General features: G+C 45.2%; 1 protein-coding gene across 1 annotated transcript; it reads right to left on the bottom strand.

Annotated features, from left to right (window-relative positions):
* Window positions 1-718: 718 nt before the first annotated feature.
* On the bottom strand, window positions 719-26840 carry LOC136627348 (uncharacterized). Its single transcript, XM_066602366.1, has 8 exons — window positions 26815-26840; window positions 21602-21705; window positions 21153-21332; window positions 20947-21070; window positions 9877-9980; window positions 1500-1679; window positions 1294-1417; window positions 719-1211 (listed from the first exon to the last, which is right to left on the bottom strand). The coding sequence occupies exons 2-8, from the start codon at window positions 21677-21679 to the stop codon at window positions 1018-1020; spliced, it is 984 nt and encodes a 327-aa protein (XP_066458463.1). The 5' UTR covers window positions 21680-21705; window positions 26815-26840; the 3' UTR covers window positions 719-1017.
* Between the last annotated feature and the right edge of the window lie 832 nt (window positions 26841-27672).

The raw sequence follows: 27672 nt of genomic DNA, 5'->3' as shown, positions 1-27672 counted from the left end.
GTGTCACTATTATTACTGGGGGCCACTGTGGGATGTCACTATTACCATTTGAGGCCGCTGTGGGATGTCACTATTACTACTAGGCGCCATTGTGGGATGTCACTATTACTACTGGGGGCCGATGTGGGATGTCACTGTTATTACTACTGGGGCCCCTGTGGAAGGTCACTATCACCGCTGAGACCACTGTGGGGGTCACTATTACTGCTGTGGCTACTGTGGGGGGGGGGGGTCACTATTACCATTCGGGCAGCTTTGGGAGGGGAGGTGTCACCGTCATCGCTGGGGCTGCCCAAAAACAAAGAGTTTATCACAGTTACAGCTGATGATTAGCAGTTCCTGTCACACAGTTATAATGAAGGTGATGAAAGTTCAGCCCCCTGACTGTATACTCGTGGTCTGTAGCTTATTCAGGTGAATACAGGAGTTAATAATAATACCTCTCAGCAGGCAGAGATGGTACTAACAATAGATACTCATGTATTGTGCTATTGCAACATGGGATTGAGAGCTCAGAAGAGTGGAAGACAAAGCAGGGACAAATCTTATTATCAAGATAGTGCCTGGTAAGTAGACAGAAGACTTCACTGCATGGAAGGAACTGCAATATCCAAAGGTGATATTAAGAGACATTAAGAGCACAACAATAAAGCAGACGAGGGGTACAGGGATGGGAAAAGGTGTTTCTTGCCGGAGTGGTGCTTTAAGGTAAAGATAGAAACATTTTTTTAAATTATATAACTTTCAGCCAAGTTTTTAGCTTTTGAAATTTCACTTTTAGTGTTTAAGTTTGGCTTGATGAGTTGTGAAACTTAAAAAAAAAGATCAAGATTAAGCAAAAGCGGACCTTGATAATTTTTCCCAAGGACTTCATTTAATGCATATGTGTCGAACTTAAGGTCCCAGACCGAATCCAGCCTTCTACCTCATTTACAGTCTCACAATTACAATCAGCCCTTTGAAGGCAACCATAACGCTGATGTGGCCCGCGGTGAAACTGAGTTTGACACAACTGATCTAATGTCTGTGGCCAGCGGTAATCCTGCCATCTCCACCGGCCTCATCACAAAAGAAGAAGACATCTAATAAGACTGAAGACAAGAGATTCACAGCCCTTCTACAGATCAGAGGGACATCTCCATCTACCTGATGGTCCTGTGGAAGAAGAGGACGGGGACATCTCTCTGGTGGGCTTCTCTTACTGGATGGAACTGCAGGAAACACAGACGGACACTGAAGTCATTCTTTATGTACAGATAATAAAGTCCCCATGGATTTAGTCCTGTCTGTTACCTGGTGATGGGAGCGGCTGGCGGTTCTCCATCATGGCGTCCTTGTACAGATCCTTGTGTCCTTCTAAATACTCCCACTCCTCCATGGAGAAATAGACAGCGACATCCTGACACCTTATAGGGACCTGACAACACAATATACAGTCATTACCCAGAAGCCTCCAGTGCTGTTACTGTATAATGTCCCAGCATTCCCTGCAGCGTCACCTCTCCAGTCAGCAGCTCCATCATCTTGTTGGTGAGTTCTAGAATCTCCTGTACATTGATGTCCTCATGTATCAGGAGGTGAGGTGGGGGGCCCTTGGTTGGGCTCAGGGGTCTTCCCCATCCATCACACACAGGGGCCCGACAGCCATCACTAGAGGTCTTCTTCACTACTGTGTAATCCTGTATATGGGAAGACATTAACCCCTTAGTGACGGAGCCATATTTTGGAAATCTGACATGTGTCACTTTACCCCTTAATGACATAGCCTATTTTGGCGTTGAGGACCAAGCGATTTTTTCGTATTTTTCCATCTCCATTTTTCAAAAGCCATAACTTTTTTATGTTTCCGTGGACGCGGCCGTATAAGGGCTTGATTTTTGCGTGGCGAGCTGTAGTTTTTATCGGTGCCACTTTTGGGTACATAGACAATATCATAAAATTTTTTAATTTTTTTTATCATAACATGGAGATAAACCGCATCAATTCTGCCATAGATTTCTTTTTCTTTTTCTTACAGCGTTAATCATGCAGCATAAATGACACACTAAATTTTTTCTGCGGGGCGGTACGGTAACAACGATACCAAAATTGTTATATTTTTTTTAGGTTTTTACACTTTTTTGCAATAAAACCCCCTTTTTTTTGGAAATCTTTTTTTTGTTTCTGTAGCTGCATTCAAAGTCCTGTAACTTTTTTATTTTTCTATGTATGGAGCTCTATGAGGGCTTATTTTTTGCGAGACGAGCTGTAGTTTTTATTGGTACCATTTTGGTGAATGTACGGCTTTTTTGATCACTTTTATTGCATTTTTAGCTTTTTTTTTTTACGCTTTTTGTCCAACAAAATAAAAAGTGTGTTCAACTTTTTGTACTCATCGTTATGGACGCGTCAATACCAAATATGTGGGGTTTTAATTTTTTTCCCCTTTTTTTATGCTAATATTAGAAAAAGCATAAAAAAAGGGTTTTTTTTAACATTTTTTTTTACATTTTTCTTTTTTTTACGTTTTTCTTTTCTTTTTTTTACACTATTTGAGTCCCTCTGAGGGACTTGCAGCACTGTTCCTATGATCGCTGTTATAAGGCATGGCAGAGCTACTGCTCTCCCATGCCTTATCGCCTATACAGCGATTATAGGCACAGGCAATACAGGACGCCAGTGTCTGGCGTCCTGTTGCCATGGCGACAGGCCGGGCTCTCGCGATGACATCGCGAGAGCCGGCCGGAGATACAGAGGGATCGCGATCCCTCTGTGAACTCTTTCCCTGCCGCGATCTACTTAGATCGCGGCAGGGAAGGGGTTAACAGCGGGGGGCGCATCTCCGATGTCCCCCCACTGTTGCAGCGGGACGCCGGCTGTAACTGACAGCCGGCTCCCGCTGCGGGATAGCGCGGGATCTTATGTGATCCTGCGCTATCCCCAGGACGTACCGGTACGTCCTGTTGCGGGAAGTACCAGGCTCCCAGGACGTACCGGTACGCCCTGGAGCGGGAAGGAATTAATATAGAATAACTCTGTAAAGGTTTTGCAAATCCAAGTGATTCTGACATTGTTTATTGTTTTTTCGCCACATGTTGTACTTCATTTAGGTGGTAAAAATAGACCGATAATATTTGTGAATATTTATTAAAAGGGCCAAAATTGGGAACATTTGGAAAAAAAATATTTTTTCACATTTTCAACAGTAATATCTCAAATATGTACAAACATACCGTACAAATCTTTGCCAAGATATATATTTCCATCTGTTTACTTTATTTTGGATGCACATTTAAAAACAATGTTTTCCTACACCAAGCTAAGATTGTAAAGGCTCATAGGTGTCAGAATGATAGACACCCCCACAAATGACACAATTTTAAAAACTACACCCCTTAATGTATTCACTGGGGGGGGGGGGGGGGTCATAAGTATTTTGACAACACAGCTTTTTTCCAGGAGTTAATGCAATTTAGTGGTATTTTTGCAAATATGTCATTTTAAAGCCATTTTTTTTTTCTAAAGCGCACATGATAATGAGGGTTAATCCCAAAATGGATTCCCCTGTTTGCCCTGTGTTAAGAGACATACTCATTGTGGCCCTAATATGTCGTATGCACAACGGGGCCCAAACGGAAAGGAGCAGCCAGTGGTTTTCAGAACAGACATTTTGCTTAAAGGTATTTGAGGCCCCATTGCCCACTTGTAGAGCTCTGTAGTGGCCAAAACGATGGCGAACCCCCATAAATGACTCAATTTTGAAAACTAGACCTCTTAATGAATTAATCTAGGGGTATATTGCATATTCTGATGCAACAGTTTATTACTGAATCTAAGCAAAGCATGAGGAAAAAAATTATAATTTTCATTTTTTTGGCAATCGTGTCTTTTTAAAAAACAGTGTCTTTTGTACATCAAACATATAAATGAAGACTTGCACCCAAAATGGAACCCCCTGCTGGTCCCTTGTTCATAAACATACCCATTGTGTCCCTGATCTTATGTTCGTATGCACAACGGGGCCCAAATCGAAAGGAGCATTACACTTCAACTGTTTTTAACTTGTACGTGATCACATGACCGGAGACCGCTCACCACGGCCCTCAGTTATTGCTCCAGGCTCTCGGCTACTTTTAGTAGCCATGAGCAAGGAGTCTTTAAATTTCCCAGGTCCTCCTTAGCTTCTGCGCTTACGTCCACCATTTTACCAATAGGTGCATGTGCCGAAGTTGGGGAAAGATCACGTCGAAGGACATTGCCGGAGGCCTTAGGTAAGTAACTTCACCTCCCCCCTAATGGAATAGATCCATGACGGCAGGTGAAATTAATACTTTTTTATATTTACGTGATCGCCATTATCCATTGGATAGCAGCGATCACGTGACCAGGGACCGCTTACCGTGAAATTTTTAGGCTCTCGGCTACGTTTGGTAGCCAGGAACAGGGCAATTTTAAGTTACCCCGGCTATGGATTGGCTTTTGCACATGGGTCCACCATTTTGGCGCAGAAGCCTGCATAAGGTCCGCGGATAAACCCGGGGGCCTTAGGTACGTAATTTCATCCTCCTTCATGAATATGATCCTTGAGGGGAGATGAAATGTAAACTTTTTTTCTACACTTTTTTTACCTTTTTTTTTTTTAACTTTACATGATCGTAGTTATCCATTGGATAACAGTGATCATGTGACCGGGAACTGCATACCACAGCCTCCCATGAAATCTCCAGGCTCTCGGTTACATTTGGTAGAAAGGAGCAGGGAGATTTTAAATTACCCAGGTAATCCACGGCTTTTCCAAATGCGTCCGCCACATCGGCGACGGCGCGTGCGCAGAAGCCAGGGTAAGTTCCACGGATGAATCCAGGGGCCTTAGGTACATAATTTCATCCTCCCTTACAGATATGATCTGTGAGGGTAGTTCAAATGTACATTATTTAAATCTTTTTTTACCTTTTTTTGTTTTTTTACTTTAAATGATCGCCGTTATCCCCGTTGGATAACAGTGATCACGTCTCCGGGAACGGCATACAGCGGTCCTCGATGACATCTCGTTGCTCCCGGCTACACATTGTCGCCAGGAGCACGGGATTTTAAATTTCCCTGGGCACGAGCTCCTCTGGGCGCGCGCCCAACGTATGATGTCGGTTGCGCATACACCAAAGGGGATGTCAGGTCCTGGAAGACGGAACATCGTGGAGGACAGGGGTGAGTATTTTCACCTCCCCTCATGGATCTGATCTATTAGGGAAGCTAAAACTTTAACTTAATTTTACTTTTTTAAACTTTTCAGTGAACGTGGGCCCGGGGATCGGTCACCGGTGACACCTTCAGTAGCCGGGAACCAGGCGATTTCAAAAGTCCCGCGCTGATCTTCTCTTCTACACATGCGTCGCCAATTTTCCTTAGGCACGCATGCACCGAAGATGGCATATGGTCAGTTCTGGCACATCGTGGAGGACAGCAGTGAGTAGTTTCAGTGCCCCTTATGGATGCAATCCGTGAGGGGAACTTTTTATTTACTTTAATATGATCGTCGCTATCCATTGGATAGCACCAATCGCATGACTGCGAGGGGCTTACCGCGGCCCCCCATGAGAGCTCCATGTTGTCGAGTACCTACTGGAACTAACAGCATGGAGTTGTCCAGTCCTCAGCCCACATTGCTTTAATCCGCGGAGGATGCATGCTTTTAAGCCCTCTAAGATTAAAGACCACAAAGCCAGGACGTAAAAACACTATATACATATATATCTGCCTATACACTGAGAGGAATCTATCTGATAAGATTTTCCGTGTGAACACCAGATAAACACCAGTAACAAATTAACTTGGGGTATATATACATACACACTAGCTGATATACCCGGCTTCGCTTGAGTTAATTTGTTACTGGTGTTTATCTGGTGTTCACACGGAAAATCTTATCAGATAAATTCCTTTCAGTGTATAGGCAGATAGGAAAGAGATTCATCTCAGACTGTATGAGAAAATGTCACCCCACAGAATGTGCCACCTCACACACGCTGCTCATAACACACAGATCAGATAGATTCCTCTCAGTGTATAGGTAGATAGGAAAGAGATTTATCTCAGACTGTGTGTGAAAATGTCACCCCACAGAATGTGCCACCTCACACACACTGCTCATAACACACAGATCAGATAGATTCCTCTCAGTGTATAGGCAGATAGGAGAGAGATTTATCTCAGACTGTGTGTGAAAATGTCACCCCACAGAATGTGCCACCTCACATACTCTCCTCATTTTTACCCTGAATGTTAACGCCCCTTTTTATTAAATTTCCTACCCAGACTGAAGGTTGCAGGCCTTTGTTATACTTAAAGGCATATTCCATCTCAGCAGTCCATGTGCATTTCTTTTTGTACTTTAGTCTTTCAATATATACGAGTCAGTTTTATTCCTGTCAGTATATACTCCTATTTCTAAATGCATTTTGTTTTGCTAAGAAGATAACTGTCTCATATATTGCGGGGTACAGATATGTAATTAGTTACATAACATAGGAATGGTCATGCCAAATTTCAAGTTTGTGCAGTACAGATGTGTGTTATTAGTTACATTACATAAGGGGTCACTTACTTTTATGCATAGGATTTAATAATCAAGTTGCACCCCTTTAAATTTCCAATATTTAGTACGCAAATAATGGTCATGGCAAATTTAACATTTGTGCGGTAAAAATTTGTGTAATTATTTGTTGCATCGGGAAGTGAGAGAATTAGATTACGCACATAAAATTTGGACGCTAATTCTTTTGCACATAGAATTGAATAATCGAGTTGGGACCCATTAACTTTTTGTATTTATGACATAATCAATGCTCGTGCCAAATTTCAAGCTTCTATGACATTGGGAAGTGAGAGAATTAGATTCCCTACGTAAAATTTGGACGCTAGTTCTTTTGCGCTAGAATTGAATAATCGAGTTAGGACCCATTAACTTTTCCTATTTTGGATATAATTTATGCTTGTGCCAAATTTCATGTTTCTATGATATCAGGAAGTTGGAGAATTAGTCGCGAGTCAGTAAGTGAGTCAGTCAGTGAGTGCTTTTGTCTTTATATATATAGATTACATCAGGAAGTGAGAGAATTAGATTCCGTACATAAAATTTGGACGCTAGTTGTTTTGCGTTAGAATTGAATTATCGAGTTGGGACCTCTTTACTTTTCCCATTTAGGACATAATCTACCCTGTTTCCCCGAAAATAAGACGCGTCTTATATTAATTTTAGCTCCCAAATATGCGCTACGTCTTATTTTTAGGGGGTGTCTTATTTCGCCGCGGCAAATCCGTCTGTGGCCGCTAATCCCTCAATTAGCCAGCTTTGTGGACGAAATTTCTCAGAAATCTCGTCCACATGGGACAACGAATCCGTCACGGCAAAGCTGGGAGAAGCCAGTGTTGTGGTGCGGATTCACCGGCCACAGAAACGGAAAAGCGTGCAGCCAGGTCGCTTTAAAACAAGCGGCTGAGTGCTGTGGGTTTTGAAGCAGCGCTTTCCCAGTAGAAATCTCGCTGTTTATCGCTGTGGCCAAACTGCGAGATTTCCGCTGGAAATACGCTCTGTGAGAACCCAGCCTTAAAGGGGTTGTCTCGAGGAAGCAGTGAATTTTTTTTTTGCCCAGTCCCCCTAATTAAGCATACATTACTAAGCCCCCCTGTAAATGACTTTTCTAGCTGGTTTCTACTTACAGTTCCAGCGTTTCAGCAACTTATAAAAGTTTCCCCAAGATGGCCGCCAGCTCTTTTCCCTTCGCTTGCTGTAGCCCGACGTGCGCGCTCCCGAGACGCTACCAGCTGTGTCTCGCTGACAACCAGACGCCCCGCAGCCGCCGACCGGACCCCGGGTTCGAACGCCGCCGACCAGTCACCCACCGCCAGGCAGCAGGTAACCGGCGCTAGCCCCCGGCTCCCCCGCACTACGCCCCGGCTCCCCAGCGCTACGCCCCGGCTCCCCAGCGCTACGCCCCGGCTCCCCAGCGCTACGCCCCGGCTCCCCAGCGCTAGACCCTGACAACAGACGAAGGCCCCTCGGCCCAGCGCTAGGCTCCGGAGCCCAGCGCTAGGCCCCGGAGCCCAGCGCTAGGCCCCGGAGCCCAGCGCTAGGCCCCGGAGCCCAGCGCTAGGCCCCGGAGCCCAGCGCTAGGCCCCGGAGCCCAGCGCTAGGCTCCGGAACCTAGCGCTGGGCTCCGGGGCCTACCGCTGTGGCCCGGGACCTTCACCTGTTAGTGACACATCACCCCCGACCCATCACTTACCTGGGCGGCTTCTCGGGACAGCTGGGCGGCTTCTCGGGACGGCTGGGCGGCTTCTCGGGACGGCTGGGCGGCTTCTCGGCACTGCTGGGCAGCTCCAGTTTCTGCACCTTCCTCTAACAGAGGATGGTACAGAATGGCCGCTCCAGCGCGCTCCCGAGCAGTGACAGCTCGTCTGCGCATGCGCAGAAGAGCTGTAGCGGCTAGCAGGCTGAAGCGGCTCGTGCTCAGAGCAGAAGACCGGACTGCGCAAGCGCGTCTAAAAAAGCAAGCTGCCAGCGAATTTAGACGGAACCATGGAGACGAGGACGCCAGCAACGGAGCAGGTAAGTGAATAACTTCTGTATGGCTCATATTTAATGCACGATGTACATTACAAAGTGCATTAATATGGCCATACAGAAGTGTATAACCCCACTTGATTTCGCGAGACAACCCCTTTAAGAATCACACACAGGTTGCCTGACTCACACACAGAGCCATAAAACGGCTATAAAGTAACATACCTGTCTGCAGACAGAATTTCCTGGACCACTTGTAAGCAGGGATGGTATTGCAGCTTCCGGCCACCAGGGGGAGCTCATCACAGCAGACATGTACAGCAGGAACAGAACGTACAGTATAGACTTTTCCAGCCAGCAAGGGGAGCTCACAACAGCACACTCGTACAGCACAGCAGGAGGTAGGAGACAACGGGGATGGCAGCAGGGGACAGGCCTCTCGACTTGCCTGCACACTTTAGTATGCCCTACTATCGGGGTGTGCCTTATATTTGCGAATTCTGCAAATTTCTTAATTTGTCTTACTTTCGGGGGTGCCTTATTTTCGGGGAAACACGGTATGCTTGTGCCAAATTCAGTCAGTAAGGGCTTTCGTCCTTATGTATATAGATACACACACTAGTATATCTTCCTTCTTAGTGGATAACTAGCATCTAAATAATTAACTCAGTTCATGTTGTGCACTGGTATGAAGATGCAGGCTCATACTCCCCTATATCCTTTCCTGGCTTAGGAATGTCTAGAGATAGCGGTTTCTAACTCTCCATTCATACAGAAACTACAAAAAAAAATGTATACAGAATTTAGTTTCAGATTCCTGGGAATTACGTGTTTGATAGTGACACACCTTGAGGCGTTAAAATATGTTAAACCATTCGCACCTACAGCCAATCACGAGCTTTTATAATTACAAGGGGGCATATATTTCTGACCATACGTAAGTCAACTTATATGTACATTGTCTGCCTTGTAATAAACTCAGAAGAGCTTCATTGTTGGATGATGCTGACTGTATCATGTGTCAATGATTTGTGTACACAAATTCTCATATAATTCGGACCAGACAATGAAACACTATGAAACCCCTCTGATGATTTCCCTAACAGATGTAATGTGACATCATCAGAATATCTCCACTTGCCAGTAATATCATGGCTAATAATAAAGTAATGTGACATTATCAGAATCTCTCCCCTCCCCAGTGACATCATCTGTTATTATTATAGATAAGAATGATGTAATGTGACATCATCAGAATCCCCCACCCTCTCCAGTGACATCATCTGTTATTACCATAGATAAGAATGATGTAATCTGACATCATCAGAATCTCTCACCTCCCCAATCAGCTGGAAGAGTATCTCTAGGGTGAGATTTAACACATTTTCTGCCATCTTGTTTCTGTCCTTCTCCATCTTTGATGAATCAATCCTGTAGGGACCTGAATGGAAAGAATATGAACCAAAGTAAAAACTACAAAAAACAACTTAAAAATAAAATTTACTGGAGATAATAAGGGGAAACATTTAAAAGTGTTTTCCCATTAGTAAAATTGCTTCACAACCCGTGTCCTTCCTGGTTATCGCTGACCAGGACATGTGACTGCTCTAGTCAATCACTGGCTATGAAATGTCTCTGCTGTGGCCAGTGATTGGCTGCACCAGTCACATGTCCTGGTCAGCAGCAACCAGGAAAGATGGAATGCTTATGAAGCAAGTCATGGGAAAACCCCTATAAGGAGATACTAAAAGGAACCTGTCAGAGTTTTATGAAGCACAAACCACAGGCAAATCAAATTCCCAACAGGGTTTTCCTTACCCGGATCAGTTGGACTGATAGCTGACCCAGGCAGGGAGAAGTCGTCAGCGACCGCCCCACTGACTCTTCTCCAAGTTCAGAGCTGCTTTTTCCATTATTTTCTCTGAAGCATTGCGGTGTTTTAGAGCACAATATAGATGTCTGCAATGTACATGCGTGTTGGGATGTATGTATGACAATCAGGCAGGTTCCCTTTAACCCCTTCCTACAGCCGTTTTACATCCCCACCACTATAGTGCAATTGCTTTTTTTCTGCTAACAAAGCAGTATGAGAGCTTGTTTTTTTGAAGGGACAAATAGTTGTTGTTTTTTTATGGAACCTTTTAATGTACGGAGAACTTTTAAAAATATTTTATTAGAAATTAATTAGAAAATTTGGGGGTGTGAAATTATTTAAAAAACATAATTGAGCCATAGTTTTTTTAGTTTGGTTTTAATGACATCGCTGTGCCGTAAATGGACACATTCTTCTTATTTAGTGTTTCAGTGTGAATAGGACAATGCCAAATTTCTAATTACGGTTATCTTTTACTTTTCTTTAAAAAAAAAAATTACCCTTTTTTGTTTACACCTGCTTTCTGCGCAGGAAACTGTATTTCGTATTAATGAGTTTGTTTTGTGTTTCAGCAGAACAGGGCTTCTCTAAGACATGCGGAGAAGCAAGCAGGATGTTCTACAGAAACCCCACCCCCACACCAAAGTTGTGCTAACTCACCAAATTCTGAACCCCATTTTTGGGCAGACGAGGCGACTACAAATCAGCCATTCTAGCATTACTTTTTCTCTCTTACATAACATTCACTATGTGGCATAAATAACATGTTTCTTTAACCCTTTTCTTGCTGACCATAGATCTCTCAGTGAGGCGCTCCAGTAGGTAATAACATAGGTGGAACATCCTTGCTACTAATGGTTGCATCTCTTCCAGTATTTTAGCTGGAGGATCAATTTCATGGTGTTTTTAAGGCCAATAATGTGGAATGTTGGTCCTGGCCACAATATAGCCTGACATACACAAGGTTGAGGTGGTGGATGAAGTGACAGCTGCGCAGACCTGCAGCTCTCACTCTTGTCATTCCTGGGTTTCTATAAGCTTTATCTCAGGCTGTGTTGCACATAGAGTATCCATATTGGGCTTGTTTGAAATCCCAAAGTCTTAGAAAATCAGGCCTGACGGTGTTTTTTATTTTGTTGTTTTTTTAATCAATCGAGAGATTCATCCATAATCATATTAATTCAGACAGTTTTGACAGCTCCAACATCCAATATATGACTTGTAACTTTTAGTGGGATGTCATAGAGCAGCCTCCGACTGCCTGGCAGCAGGTATATGGACAGATGTAGTCCCGGTAAACAGTTTTCTTATTTTTTAAGCAAACATCGAAAAAGAAAAGAAAAGGAAAAAAAAAAAATAAAAAGAACCAGACCTGCTATTACCACAGAGCTATAATTTGCCTCCTGTCTCATTCAAGGAGAACAGGATGATTTGTGTCAGGTCTACAGGAATAACATCAATATATCTGCATATAAAAAGCAGACCTCTGAAATACACATTGGAGAGGCAGTAGAAGATGTGTGTGTGTGGGGGGGGGGGTCCTCCCGCGCCACTAGCACAGCACATAAGACATCTTAGAGGGGTGGATCTTCCACTGCTAATTACTCCTGGAACCAAAACGTTTCTGAGTTTTTCTCTAATTGTCTGTGCCAGCATTTGGACAAAGCTCCCCAAGCCATAAAGAAGTACTAAGCCATTTTCTCCTTGAAGAGAGATGTTTCAGCCCAATCCATTTGGAACAGGAAGGCTAGTTTGTCTAGAAATAGTTTAAAGGGAGGAGCTGTCGGCTGTATTCACATTTGTAAGATAGCCTTCAGATGTGCCACTGCCACGATCTAAATAGCCAAAAATCGCCCATATGGGCTTCTGCGGACAGAAAGTCGTCAGATGTGTAGTAGTGTAAGTATGGACTCGGGACCAGAAAGCTTGTATCAGAGGACAGGTCCATAGAGAGTGGAACAGATTGGTGTTTGGTGCCTTACATTTGAAACAATTTGAGGTAGGGTAGATTCCCATATAGTGACCTCTCACAGGGGTTAAATAAGATCTGTGGGCGACCTGCAACCTCATCTCCAGGAATCTAGCCGAAGGCAGGTACTCGTGAGCCGACGACATTGACACCGCAATCATTTTAGGAGTTAAGCCCAGGTTGTCGTGAGACCATTTTCTGACTCCAGGGTCAATGTTGTCCAACTCTTGCGCATTACAGATCACTCTATATAGCCTACATATCAGTCCACGTGTGTATGCCGGTCTACGAATCCAAGTACCAGCTACCAGTGTCCAGTCAAACTCTCGAAATTGCGGCAATAGCTGTTGAACATAATGCCTAACTTGTAAATAGGAAAACATTGGAACTGGCAGCTTGGGGAATTTCTTTTTCAGTTCCTCATGGGACAGGATACGTTTTTCTTTCTTGTATAGTAATTCATCTATGGAGTTGATCCCCCAGGCATACCAATCGAAAAAAATCCTGTGTGGGTTATGGTCTTGGAAATTGTTTTTTTTTTTACGAGGGACAAATGCAGGGATGCACAAGGGGATGCACGGCTGTCACAATGTATCCTGCCCCACACCTTCCACGCAGTAAGTATCAAGGGACTGCACTTAACAGCCTCCAGCAGTTCTGTGTACGGGAGGTGAAGGATGTTTTGCAGCAGTATAGGGGCAGACATTCTTTGCTCCAGCATTAGATTTGTGTAATTCGATTGGGAGTATATCCAATCATGGATAATACGGGCTTCTGCTGCTAGGGTATAGTCCCTTATGTGAGGGCAGTTGAGGTCACCATTGGTTTTCTGCTTTTGTAGGGTTTTGGGAGCTCTGTGCGGCCTCCTCCAGCTCCAGATAAAGTTTCTATATAGATAGTTCATCATTTTCACATCCTTTAATTTTAGAAATATGGACAGGAGGTGGAGAATATATAGCAGACCGGAGAACTCCGTCATTTTTGGTAAATTAGCTCTCCCCAAAAAGGATAGAGAGAAGTTTTTCCATATATTTAACGTTGTTTCCAATTTTTTAATGTAGGGTTCAGTACTTGTTTTATATAATTTGGAAGGATATCTTGTGACCTGTATTCCCAAATAGTGTATGGAGGGTTTTTCCCAGTGGCAGTGATATTGGGTTGTCCACAAAGGTTTAGTTGGTCCTTTGAGTAATAGGGCTTTGGTTTTGTCTAAATTTAAAGTATAACTGGAGACCTCACTGATTCTCTCGATTTCTTGTATTAGAGGTACCAAGGACTCTTTGGGATTACTAACCATTAGTAGTATATCATCCGCAAAGGCCTCTACCTCGATTTCCAAATTAGCTTACCGAACACCTGTAAAAAGTGTTGTGGATATTAAATGCCGAAGTAAGGGGTCTATAGACAGGTTGAAGAGTAGTGGAGAAAGGAGACGGCCCTGATGGGCCCCTCTGAATGAAACAATTCTTGGGGTGTTGAGTCCATTAACCCCTTGAGTGGCGGGTTTCCTACCACCCTGTCGTGCCCACCAGGGCAGGTTTTTTTAAATGGTCTAATCATTGAATTTCAACTAATTTTGCAGTTGCGTCTGAAGAGCCATAACTTTTTCATTTTTCCATTGACATGGCCATATAAGGGCTTGTTTTTTGCGGGACAAGTTGTGATTTTTTAAACAGGGGGGAGGAAAAAAAGAAATGGGAAAAAAAGAAAAAAAGGGGCCATGTCATTAAGGGGTTAAATAATGTATTAACTTCCTTCTCTGAGTCATTACGAAGCATGGATACCACATGTGTGATTGTATTTTTGATTTTTTACAAAGTAAAAGGGAGACAAGTGTTTTTATTATTTTTTTTATAATTTTTAATTTTTTTTTTTTGTCCCTTTAGGGGACTTCCACAGGGACCCATCAGGACCCCCTGATCACATTCCGGGGGTCCGAAGGTGACAGCCCTTTACATGCTGCAGTCACATAGACTGCAGCATGTACAGGGTTAACACAGCGGAGATCAGAGGTTTTCTCTGATCTCTGCTGTAAGATCTAGTACCTAGGTGTCCTCCGACAGCCAAGCACCACCTCTCCCTGCCACAGAGACCATCGGCTTGCTTCTGACAAGCCGATGGTCTCTATGGCAACCTGTAAACAAAGCAGGAGATTGCCAGCATATCGGCAATATCTTCTGCTGGTTTTTCAAAGCCCTTGCTTTGTTCTCTGTGGGACTGTGCAGGCAGAGCACAATGTCACAGCTTGTGGCATTGTGCTCTGCAGCTCCCATAGTGATACATAGCCCGGAAATCTTCCGGGCTATGTCACTATGAGCAGTGGAGCTCGTCCCGGAAAATTTCCGGGCGTGCCACTCAAGGGGTTAACTGTGAGGGTGGTTGTGGCATTCGTGTGCATGGTATTTACATAGTTAACCAATGTCTGTCCAAAACTACGCCGCCCAAGCACGGTGTTTAAAAATGACCCTGCCCTTTTATCAAAAGCTTTCTCATCATCTAGACTCATTAGCATGGTGACCGGGCTATAGGTATTTTGTGTGACTACTGCTGCCGCTATTGCGGCTCTAATATTTTATAAAGCACCTTGTCCATGTGTGAATCACTTCTGCGACGAGTCGAGTGTAGAGGGCAGAATAGATTGAAGCTTGTCAGCTTATATCTTGGACAGAATCTTGTAATCATAGTTAAAGGGGTTGTCCGGCCATAAGCATCAGGTCTCATTACTTCTGTTTGCCCAATACAATGCACTTTGTAATATACATTGTGCATTGTAAATTAGGCAAACAGAAGTTATTCACTTACCTCTTGGCTGCCCCCTCCGTGTTGCTCCTCGGTTGCCATGGTTCCTGGTTCCGACAAGTCTCTTCTCCTCTTCTTGTCGGGACGACCGGGGACGCGCCTCTCCAGCACAGCTCTGCGCATGTGCAGAAGAAGTTCAGCCTGGGAAGCTCAGTTCTGCCTGAGGAGGCGTGGCTGCTGGCTCTTCAACTCCTAGGTAAGAATGAGAGGAGGGGCGGGCTCTCGTGGGGGGGGGGGGGGGATGGATGGATGAATGGATGGATGTGTGCAAGTGGCTGTCAGAAGTCCGGGGGGGGGGAGGAGGGGGGGGCAGTGATGTGTGTCTGTGCAATGTCAGGATGGATGGATGGATGTGTGCAAGTGGCTGTCAGAGGTCCGGGGGGGGGGGGGGGGCAGCGGCAGTGATGTGTGTCTGTGCAATGTCAGGATGGATGGATGGATGTGTGCAAGTGGCTGTCAGAGGTCCGGGTGGGGTGGGGGCAGCGGCAGTGATGTGTGTCTGTGCAATGTCAGGATGGATGGATGGATGTGTGCAAGTGGCTGTCAGAGGTCCAGGCGGGGGGGGGGGGGGGGAGGATGGATGGATGGATGTGTGCAAGTGGCTGTCACTTGCACACATCCATCCATCCATCCTCCCCCCCCCCGCCTGGACCTCTGACAGCCACTTGCACACATCCATCCATCCATCCTGACATTGCACAGACACACATCACTGCCGCTCGCTCCCCTCCCCCCTCCTCACATGAGTGTATAACTCAGTCTCCCCTGGCCACACCCCCTCTGATTATAGTATGCAGCAGGGGGCGGGGCCTGGGCGGGGAGAGACTAGAGCAGTTCAATAGAGGTGGGCGTGTCGTGGGCGGGGCTAGGACGTGAGCTGAGGGAGGCCATGAAATTTTGCCTTTTCATGTCTCTTACTACCATCGGGAGCGCGCACATAGAGGCGCCATCTTTGAAAGCTGCAGTGAAGATCAGAATCTAAGGTAAGAAACTGACATTGCAGCTGATCTGCCGGCCGGTTTGAGCCCCTGTATGCTGTCTGTTACTATCCTTACTGAAAGGGAAGCAGCAGCATTATAAAAATTTTTACCCTGTGTGGCCGGACAACTCCTTTAAGTAATGCTATTGGTCTGTAGGAGAGGGGCTCGGCTGGATCTTTGTTGGGCTTGGGAAGTAGAATAGTTCTAGAGGTCCCAAAATCATCTATTTGGGCTCCGCCAATGTAAACTGTGTTGTACAGCTGGGCAAGCGTCGGCAGTAGATCTGCTGAGAGTATTTTGTAATATTCCGCCGAGAGTCCGTCTGATGCCAGTGATTTACCCCCCGCAGAAGCTGCAAATACTCCTCGTACCTCTTCCTCTTGTATGTCAGCATCTAGCATAGATATTTGTTCATCTGTGAATCTGGGTAGGCCGGCCGTGTCCAAGAAAGCATTTATGTCCTGGGCATTAAATGGTTCTACCCTGTAGAGATCCTCAAAATAGTCATACAATATCTAAGTGACCTCCTCCTGGTTAGTTACTATATTACCGGTAATTTGGTGTTTTAAGGCTTGGATTGTCTTGTGGGGTGGACGCTGCTTAGCTAGGCTTGCCAGTAAACGGCCCGTCCTGTTGCCCCATCTATAAAATTCGTTTCTCGTTAGTTGAGTCTGCCAATGTGAGTAGGGGTGTACAAATGTGTCCAGGAGATGTTTTGCTGTAAAGAATGTTTGATACGAGTTCTCATTTGGAGAGTCTGTGTGTTCCTTCTGGGTCGCCAGCAGGGAAGCGTGTAGTGCCATGAACTCCTCATGAAACTTGTTTATGTGAAACATGGCCTATGACATGTCCTTGCATTACAGCCTTGGAGTTCAGCCACAACAGTGCTATATCATCCTCATAGTCCCTATTATGGTCCGCATAATTATTCCAGTGAGGTCTCAGGTACTCCCTGGAATCTTCCAATTCCCACAGATAAGAAGCACCATAGCTGTGATCATCGCCGGGAGAGGACCAATTAAAGCTCCAGTGTGACTAGTGCGGCTCGGGAAGAACTATTGGGTGGGATTGTGGATTAACGATGTCGTTTAAAAAGGGAATCTGATATGAGAAAAAAAAACTATTTGGGAGAATGAATGACGTCCGTTAGAACAGCAGCTGTAATCCCCACTGGAAAGGTTAAGCAGTCGCCTTGGGTAACATAAGGTAAATTGGTCTATCAGTGTCAACAGTGCGTGTGTGGCCAATAGCGGTTGTATGGTGGAGCCTGTCCTACCAAGGGAGTCATCCTGCACACCGCCTGACCGTGTTTTAAATCCATCTGCTACACAGCCTGCGGTAGATAAGTGGAAATAGTGCCGCCATCTTTAGACAGCTTTTAGTTTAAGGGCCCTTTTAGACGTAACGATTATCATTCAAAAATATTGTTCGAATCAGTTTATTGTGGATGTAGCAGAGCTGTATGTGTGTAATGTACACGCTCCTGTACTGTATGTGTATTGTGGATGTAGCAGAGCTGTATGTGTGTAATGTACATGCTCCTGTACTGTATGTGTATTGTGGATGTAGCAGAGCTGTATGTGTGTAATGTGCACGCTCCTGTACTGTATGTGTATTGTGGATGTAGTAGAGCTGTATGTGTGTAATGTACATGCTCCTGTACTGTATGTGTATTGTGGATGTAGCAGAGCTGTATGTGTAATGTACACGCTCCTGTACTGTATGTGTATTGTGGATGTAGCAGAGCTGTATGTGTGTAATGTACACGCTCCTGTACTATATGTGTATTGTGGATGTAGCAGAGCTGTATGTGTGTAATGTACACGCTCCTGTACTGTATGTATATTGTGGATGTAGCAGAGCTGTATGTGTGTAATGTACACACTCCTGTACTGTATGTGTATTGTGGATGTAGCAGAGCTGTATGTGTGTAATGTACACGCTCCTGTACTGTATGTGTATTGTGGATGTAGCAGAGCTGTATGTGTGTAATGTACATGCTGTACTGTATGTGTACTGTGGATGTAGCAGAGCTGTATGTGTGTAATGTACACGCTCCTGTACTGTATGTGTATTGTGGATGTAGTAGAGCTGTATGTGTGTAATGTACACGCTCCTGTACTATATGTGTATTGTGGATGTTGCAGAGCTGTATGTGTGTAATGTACACGCTCCTGTACTGTATGTGTATTGTGGATGTAGCAGAGCTGTATGTGTGTAATGTACACGCTCCTGTACTATATGTGTATTGTGGATGTAGCAGAGCTGTATGTGTGTAATGTACACGCTCCTGTACTGTATGTGTATTGTGGATGTAGCAGAGCTGTATGTGTGTGTAATGTACACGCTCCTGTACTGTATGTGTATTGTGGATGTAGCAGAGCTGTATGTGTGTAATGTACATGCTGTACTGTATGTGTACTGTGGATGTAGCAGAGCTGTATGTGTGTAATGTACACGCTCCTGTACTGTATGTGTATTGTGGATGTAGTAGAGCTGTATGTGTGTAATGTACACGCTCCTGTACTATATGTGTATTGTGGATGTTGCAGAGCTGTATGTGTGTAATGTACACGCTCCTGTACTGTATGTGTATTGTGGATGTAGCAGAGCTGTATGTGTGTAATGTACACGCTCCTGTACTATATGTGTATTGTGGATGTAGCAGAGCTGTATGTGTGTAATGTACACGCTCCTGTACTGTATGTATATTGTGGATGTAGCAGAGCTGTATGTGTGTAATGTACACACTCCTGTACTGTATGTGTATTGTGGATGTAGCAGAGCTGTATGTGTGTAATGTACACGCTCCTGTACTGTATGTGTATTGTGGATGTAGCAGAGCTGTATGTGTGTAATGTACATGCTGTACTGTATGTGTACTGTGGATGTAGCAGAGCTGTATGTGTGTAATGTACACGCTCCTGTACTGTATGTGTATTGTGGATGTAGTAGAGCTGTATGTGTGTAATGTACACGCTCCTGTACTATATGTGTATTGTGGATGTTGCAGAGCTGTATGTGTGTAATGTACACGCTCCTGTACTGTATGTATTCACTGGATGTAGCAGAGGGGGTTACCACTGAGAGATGATGTACAAGTGAATGCAGAGTAAGTAGACAGAGGACATCACTGCTACAATAGGTCAGGAATGCAGGCGTCCAGTGTCACAGTGAACTCCCAGTGCACAGAGATGGCAGGAGTGAGCGTACAAGTGTGCAGGAGGATATATACCAGTTTGTGGTCCTCCAGCATCACTGAGGATAAAAACAAGCATTTATTAGAACTTCTGGCTACAAACATAGGACTGCCATCCAAAGAGAAGGTCCATGTGGGCACTTCATCAGTGCTGGAGGACTACATGGGGCTCATTCCGACAGGCGTTCTGTTGTTCCCCTCCCATCACCTGTATTATGGCAGATTATAATACTATTATAATAAAATATTAACTCCTTTCTACCTTACAACACCAAACCCTGACACTACTCTGGGGAAGTTAGTGACATTAGAAAATATTTTTTCCTAATTTCTGTTGTCGAAGGCCGGGGCGCGGGGGGGGGGGGGGGGGGGCGTCGGGGCGTCCGATAGACAGCTGCAAGTTATAGTCCGAAAAATACGGGTATATACCAGAGGCGGTGGATTTCCTGCATCAAAGGTGAAAGCGTTGTGCAGCCCCACATCTGAATCTTGCTTGCTGAGCCTCTCCCACTAGTAATTAATAATGGATGGTAACTCACTATGTTGCTTACATTTTTCAGTAAGTCACAGCAAATAATATTGCTGGTAAATCACTAAATGTAGCAGTAAAACATAATTTTATTAATATGTTCTATAGAGTAAAATACAAGCACTAAATGAGGGTAATAATACCAAAAAATGCATAACAGACACCCCTGGTGCATCCAGTACTACCATGTATAATTGGAGCAGCTGCCCCAAAAAGAGAAAATATAACCCCCTTCCTTCCCCCTGTATTAGTAATAATATAATAGTACAGTATGAAGTACTGCTCATTGAGAGCGGGTGGGTGGGGGGACAGAAAGACAATCAAGCCCCCCTAAGAACAAGCCAACCCCAAATATGATAATAAGGCTGGACAGACATCTGTCTGAGGTGATTTGGTGAATCCTGCATTTAGCAGGGGGCTGGACCCGATGACCTCGGAGGTCCCCTTCCAACTCTATGATTCTATGTCACTTACCCACATATAGGACATCGAAGACAATTAGGATCCCAGACAGACCCTTGTGGTCATCATTTGTGAAACTTACCGCTGTTTAGAATATACTCTGTAGACACAACCTAGCAGCTCTTACCGGTGATACCAGATCCCTCCTCCTCCGATCCTGCAGGGACTAAATGCAAAGCAGAGGAGGGTCTGGTGGTGATAGTTTGGGGGGGGCGGGGGAATCATGGGCCAAGGCACCTCTCCAGCCCTGCACCGCCACCGGCTACTGTAGCAGTAGGGCTGGTGGAGCCGAGATCTTCTGTAGCCACATTCTCTTACTGATGCACGATACAGCAGCCATCCGCCATGTAGTCGCTGACTAACATCACTGTATGACCGGGATACTTACATATCAGCAATTAGTAAATGTGTATTGGTGATCTGTAGGCCTTCTGATTATACACTGACTTTAATAAACAACTGTGTAGTGAATGGCTCTACTAATCCAACTAGCACAGTGTCCTGCCTGGCTCACACCCCACTTCCTGCCTACAAGCACCAGGGGCACATGCCCCACATCACCCCTCCACAGCTATGATCCTAAATACATCCATTACCTGGTGATGGGAGCGGCTGGCGGGTCTCCATCATGGCCTCCTTGTAGAGATCCTTGTGTCCTTCTAAATACTCCCACTCCTCCATGGAGAAATAGACAGCGACATCCTGACACCTTATAGGAACCTGACAACACAATATACAGTCATTACCCAGAAGCCTCCAGTGCTGTTACTGTATAATGTCCCAGCATTCCCTGCAGCGTCACCTCTCCAGTCAGCAGCTCTATCATCTTGTTGGTGAGTTCTAGAATCTTCTGTACATTGATGTCCTCATGTATCAGGGGGTGAAGTGGGGGCCTCGTGATTGTGCTCAGGGGTCTTCCCCATCCCTCACACACAGGGGCCCGACAGCCATCGCTAGAGGTCTTCATCACTACGATGTAATCCTGTATATGGGGAGACATTAATAAATATCACTACAGACACTTTCAGAGTCCATCACCTCTCCAGTGACATCATCTGTTATTACCATAGATAAGAATGATGTAATGTGACATCATCAGAATCTCTCCCCTCTCCAGTGACATCATCTGTTAGTGCCACAGATAAGAATGATGTAATGTGACATCATCAGAATCTCTCCCCTCTCCAGTGACATCATCTGTTAGTGCCATAGATAAGAATGATATAATGTGACATCATCAGAATCTCTCACCTCCCCAGTCAGCTGGAAGAGTATCTCTAGGGTGAGATTTAATACACTCTCCGCCATCTTGTTTCTATTCTTCTCCATCTCTGATGAATGAATCCTGTAGAGACCTGAATGGAAATATGAACCAATGTAAAAACCACAAAAAACATGAGAACCAATTTACTGGATATAACGAGGGGAGATATGTAAAAATGTTTTCCCATTGGTTAAAATTGCTTCACAATCACTCTGTCCCTCCTGTCTGCTGCTGACCATGTGTTATAAAGGGTCAGTGCTGTGGCCAGTGATTGGCTGCAGCAGTCACATGTCAGGGTCAGCAGCACCGAGAAGGGACAGAGTGGTTGTGAAGCAAGTCATGGGAAAACCTTTATTAACCCCATTAAGGACATGGGCTATTTTGGGCTTAAGGTCACAATGATTTGGGGGAGATTTTTATCTCCACTTTTCAACACCCATAATTTTTTTATTTTTCAGTCAACACGGCCGTATGAGGACTGGTTTTTGTTGCATGGCGAAATCATTGGTACAATTTTTGGGTGCATATAATCTTTTTTTGAGAGCAGGGAGAGAAAACATCCAATCATCCATTGTTTTTTAATTTTTTTTTACAGTGTCAATCATACAGAATAAATGACAATACATTTTTTCTGCGTGCTGGTACGATTACAACCATACTAAAAATATAATTTTTTCAGGTTTTCCCACTTCTGCACTAGAGATGAGCAAGCGTACTCGTTAAGGCAAAATACTCGAGCCAGTATTGCCATTTTTGAATACATGCTTGTGAGAAAAGATTCGGTGGCCAGCGGGGGTGAGCGGTGAGTTGCGGGAGTGAGCATGGCGGAGCAGAGACAGGGATCTGTCTCCCCAGATCTCCCCTGCGGCCCCCCGCCGGCCCCTGAATCTTTTGGCACGAGCGGGCATGTACTCGAAAATGGTAATACTGGCTCGAGTATTTTGCCTTAAAGGGGTTGTCCCGCAAAATAAAGTAAATCTAAACACTTCTGTATGGCCAATTAAATGCACTTTGTAATATACATCGTACATTAAATATTGGCCTGCGCATGCGCAGACGACCTATGCGGCGCGAGCCCGCTGGAGCGGCCCCTGCAACGGGACAGACAAGCCAGACTGCGCAAGTGCGTCTAATGAAGCAAGAAGGCTTTGGTCGGCGCCATGGAGACGGGGACGCCGACACAGCGGGGGGTAAGTATATAACTTCTGTATGGCCAATATTTAATGCACGATGTATATTACAAAGTGCATTAATATGGCGATACAGAAGTGTTTAGATTTACTTTATTTTGCGGGACAACCCCTTTAATGAGTACGCTCGCTCATCTCTATTCTGCACACTAAACAACCCTTTTTTGTAAAAATTATAATTACTTCTACATCTCTGCATTCAAGGTCCGATAACTTGTTATTTTTCCATGGAAGGATCTGTCCGGGCTTGTTTATTACGTCATAAGCTGTAGTTTTTAGTTGTAGCATTTTGGGGTACATATGGCTTTTTTGTTCACTATTATTGCACTTTTTGAAGGTAAAATGGATAAAATAAGCATTTTGCCTCTTCATTTAATGTTTTTTACTGCAAAAGTTAAATAGTATGCTCCAATAATAGGACAGGTCATTCTGGACATGATGAGACCAAATATATGGGGGCTGTCTTAATTTTGGTAAACATATAGGGGAAAATCAGCAAAAGAAAGTTACTTTTTTTTGTTATTTTTTTACACTTTTTTTTTCTATTTCGTACACTCTTAATGTTCCACAAAGGGGACCTGAACCGTAGCAGCTATGTAGTTGGGATGTATGTGGGACATCGGGCAGCACAAACTCACTGACAGGTTCTGACATCAAAGCTGAACCACTAAAATGCCTGACCCGACGGATCCAACAGGTTCCAAACTCGGATGGCGCTGGACACACCCCGCTGACAATGACATCTGGACGGCATTTCCTGGACTAAATAGCGCAGCACGCTAGAAACATTTTTAAGGCGTTTTCCCAAAGATTTCTCCACTTGGGGAAAAAAAAACCCTCAGAAAACACATCTGTGCCCAAGGCTGCCTTCACACTGGGGATAACATCACACGATGCGAGAGCGCGGAACCGCAGAATTAGGGAACCATTCCTGCCATGTGGAGGGGGAAAAGAAAACCTTGCAGCCTGTCCCATCTTTCTGGGTATTCCCTATGGAGACTCCTTCTATTTCCCAGGTTTCCCTATGAAGTCTCCTTTTTATCCAATCACAATGCACGAACTTGCGACTTGCCTGCGATGCGTTTTTAACATTAGAAATTCCTACTGTCTATTGCAAGAAAAATCTGCGAGAAAAAAACGCAAGCCGCAGCGATCTTCGTAATAAAAAGCATCGCTGACGCTCAGATGTCTCATAAGCAACATTGTGATTTACTCACAGCTAAATGGCGCTCGTCAGTGTGAGGACGCCCTAAAAAAGCCACCAAAAGAACGTGTAAAGAAACAGATTTAGCTGATGGCTTAGAGAAGATTACTGTAAACTAAACTGGAGCAACCAATGTCAGGCAGCTGCTGCCAAGGCAAGTAGGATAATGGGGGCCATAAAATGAGGTCTAGGGGCGGATGACGAGAACATTATTCCCCCTCCTTACCGATCACCGGTCAGACGACACATGGAATACAGTAGACTGTTTGGGGCACCGGTACTTAAGAAGCACATATCTGAGGATGAGCGGGATCGAAGGCGACAACTAAAGTAATACCTGGAAGGGGCGGACTACAATACCCAGAGAGGTTATCAAAACTAAAATAGTGCTAGGATACATAAAAGAGCGGCGATAGAAGAGACAGAACAGGTAAACGGTTAATCAGCAGCAAATAAATAGTGACGCAACCCAACAGGGTGAGGAAGATCAGACGCCACAGGAGGGTCCGAACCGCGATCCCCACAGTATGAAACATATAATATGAGACTCACAGCAGCAATAATACGGGGCGGAGTAAAAATATAATTCTATATTCCTCCATATCCAATAAAAAGAAAACGTTTCCACCTGGTGCAGTCCTTATAAAGCTCTGATAAATGTCGTGAATGAAACAATATAGTATATACATCAGATAGTGGTGACAGTAGGGACAGAATAGTGACCGGTGACATCAGATAGTGGTGACAGTAGGGACAGAATAGTGACCGGTGACATCAGATAGTGGTGACAGTAGTGACAGAATAGTGACCGGTGACATCAGATAGTGGTGACAGTAGTGACAGAATAGTGACCGGTGACATCAGATAGTGGTGACAGTAGTGACAGAATAGTGACCGGTGACATCAGATAGTGGTGACAGTAGTGACATAATAGTGATCGGTGACATCAGTGACAGAATAATGACCGGTGACATCAGATAGTGGTGACAGTAGTGACAGAATAGTGACAGGTGACATCAGATAGTGGTGACAGTAGGGACAGAATAGTGACCGGTGACATCAGATAGTGGTGACAGTAGTGACAGAATAGTGACCGGTGACATCAGATAGTGGTGACAGTAGTGACAGAATAGTGACAGGTGACATCAGATAGTGGTGATGGTAGTGACAGAATAGTGACCGGTGACATCACATAGTGGTGACGGTAGTGACAGAATAGTGACCGGTGACATCACATAGTGGTGACGGTAGTGACAGACTAGTGACCGGTGACATCAGATAGTGGTGACAGTAGTGACAGACTAGTGACCGGTGACATCAGATAGTGGTGACAGTAGTGACAGACTAGTGACCGGTGACATCAGATAGTGGTGACAGTAGTGACAGAATAGTGACCGGTGACATCAGATAGTGGTGACAGTAGTGACAGAATAGTGACCGGTGACATCAGATAGTGGTGACAGTAGTGACAGAATAGTGACCGGTGACATCAGATAGTGGTGACAGTAGTGACAGAATAGTGACCGGTGACATCAGATAGTGGTGACAGTAGTGACATAATAGTGATCGGTGACATCAGATAGTGGTGACAGTAGTGACAGAATAGTGACAGGTGACATCAGATAGTGGTGACGGTAGTGACATAATAGTGACCGGTGACATCAGATAGTGGTGACAGTAGTGACAGAATAATGACCGGTGACATCAGATAGTGGTGACAGTAGTGACAGAATAATGACCGGTGACATCAGATAGTGGTGACAGTAGTGACAGAATAGTGACAGGTGACATCAGATAGTGGTGACAGTAGGGACAGAATAGTGACCGGTGACATCAGATAGTGGTGACAGTAGTGACAGAATAGTGACCGGTGACATCAGATAGTGGTGACAGTAGTGACAGAATAGTGACAGGTGACATCAGATAGTGGTGATGGTAGTGACAGAATAGTGACCGGTGACATCACATAGTGGTGACAGTAGTGACAGAATAGTGACCGGTGACATCAGATAGTGGTGACAGTAGTGACAGACTAGTGACCGGTGACATCAGATAGTGGTGACAGTAGTGACATAATAGTGACCGGTGACATCAGACACGTCTTCTATGGTCTAGATCAGTGTTCCCCAACTCCAGTCCTCAGGGACCGCCAACAGGTCATGTTTTCAGGATCTCCTCAGTCTTCCACAGGTGATGTAATTATAGTCGGTGCCTCAGACGTTGCCACAGGTGTTCTTACTATGGGATATCCTGAAAACATGACCTGTTGGTGGTCCCTGAGGACTGGAGTTGGAGACCCCTGGTCTAGATGGCGGATAGAGTTATGTCGCTCACCGACGGATCCTGCGTGTTTCTCCCTACAATTTCTGCGTTCGCTCCGGACGTTCCGCAGGTTTTTCTCCTCTTCTACAACTCCTGACTTGCAGTGACTGTAATAAACAATGGCGCTGCTCTCCATAGACGGCGCTTCCCTCTGTGGGAGACTCACAGCGACCTACAGATGACAACGTGCCGCCTTCTTCCTGTCACTGCAGAAAGCCCCTGAGCTGCTGTCTGTCTGAGATCCCTCAGTGGGCCCCTTCCTCACAGTCCCTATAGGACTCAGTGCCCAGTACAGGGTTACAGTGATTAACCCTTAAACTCCTAATTGTCCCCCCTGCTGTGTGAGGAGCACATGTCACCTCTCAGGCAGTGAAAGGGTTACAGCTGGTAACTTCCAGCAGCAACTCCCATCATCCACCAGTGGGCACCGGCTCCTTCATCATACAACCTGCTGATGGAAGTAGGTCTCACTACCCTCCCTTACCTCCACCGGGGTAGATGCTGGAATGGAGGGGCTCCTAGGAGGTCTGAGGACAGGAAGTCACATGGTCTGAGGTCACATGACTGGAATGGGAGGGGCTTACCAATAATGCAGTGCTGTGGAGAGAAGAGGCTGCTGGGAGGGCTGTGACTGGAATGGAGGAAGACTTGGTCTTGTTGCCCCCAGGGCTTCTCTTCCTATGTGTGAGAATGCTGCCGCCTCCTGGTCAGTGGACCCCTTCCTCACAGCCCCTATAGGACTCAGTGGCCAGTGCAGGGTTACAGTGATTAACCCTTAAAGGGGTTGTCCCGCGGCAGCAAGTGGGTCTATACACTTCTGTATGGCCATATTAATGCACTTTGTAATGTACATTGTGCATTAATTATGAGCCATACAGAAATTATAAAAAGTTTTTCACTTACCTGCTCCGCTGCTGGCGTCCTCGTCTCCATGGAGCCCGCCTAATTTTCGCCGTCTAAAATGGTCGAATGGCCAAATTAGACGCGCTTGCGCAGTCCGGGTCTTCTGCTTTCTTCAATGGGGCTCCGTGTAGCTCTGCCCCGTCACGTGCCGATTCCAGCCAATCAGGAGGCTGGAATCGGCAATGGACCGCACAGAAGAGCTGCGGTCCACGGAGGAAGAGGATCCCGGTGGCCATCTTCACCGGTAAGTATAGAACTCACCGGAGCGCGGGGATTAAGGTAAGCGCTGAGCGGTTTTTTTTTTACGTCCCTGCATCGGGGTTGTATCGCGCCGAACGGGGGGGGGTTGAAAAAAAAAAAAACCCGTTTCGGCGCTGGACAACCCCTTTAACCCTTAAACTCCTAATTGTCCCCCTTGCTGTGTGAGGAACGGAGATGT

The sequence above is a fragment of the Eleutherodactylus coqui genome, chromosome 5, assembly GCF_035609145.1.
Source record: "Eleutherodactylus coqui strain aEleCoq1 chromosome 5, aEleCoq1.hap1, whole genome shotgun sequence".
Lineage (NCBI taxonomy): Eukaryota > Metazoa > Chordata > Amphibia > Anura > Eleutherodactylidae > Eleutherodactylus > Eleutherodactylus coqui.
The sequence above is the reverse complement of the archived record's forward strand: the minus strand, read 5'-3'. Positions and strand labels throughout refer to the sequence as shown.

Coding starts and splice junctions, on each gene's coding strand:
- LOC136627348 (XM_066602366.1), bottom strand. CDS start 21,679: ATGGAGAAGAATAGAAACAAGATGGCGGAGAGTGTATTAAATCTCACC. Junction 1,680..9,876: donor TCTTCCAGCTGATTGGGGAG/GTGAGAGATTCT, acceptor TCCCATATACAG/GATTACACAGTAGTGAAGAA. Junction 1,418..1,499: donor TGGAGCTGCTGACTGGAGAG/GTGACGCTGCAG, acceptor TTGTGTTGTCAG/GTCCCTATAAGGTGTCAGGA.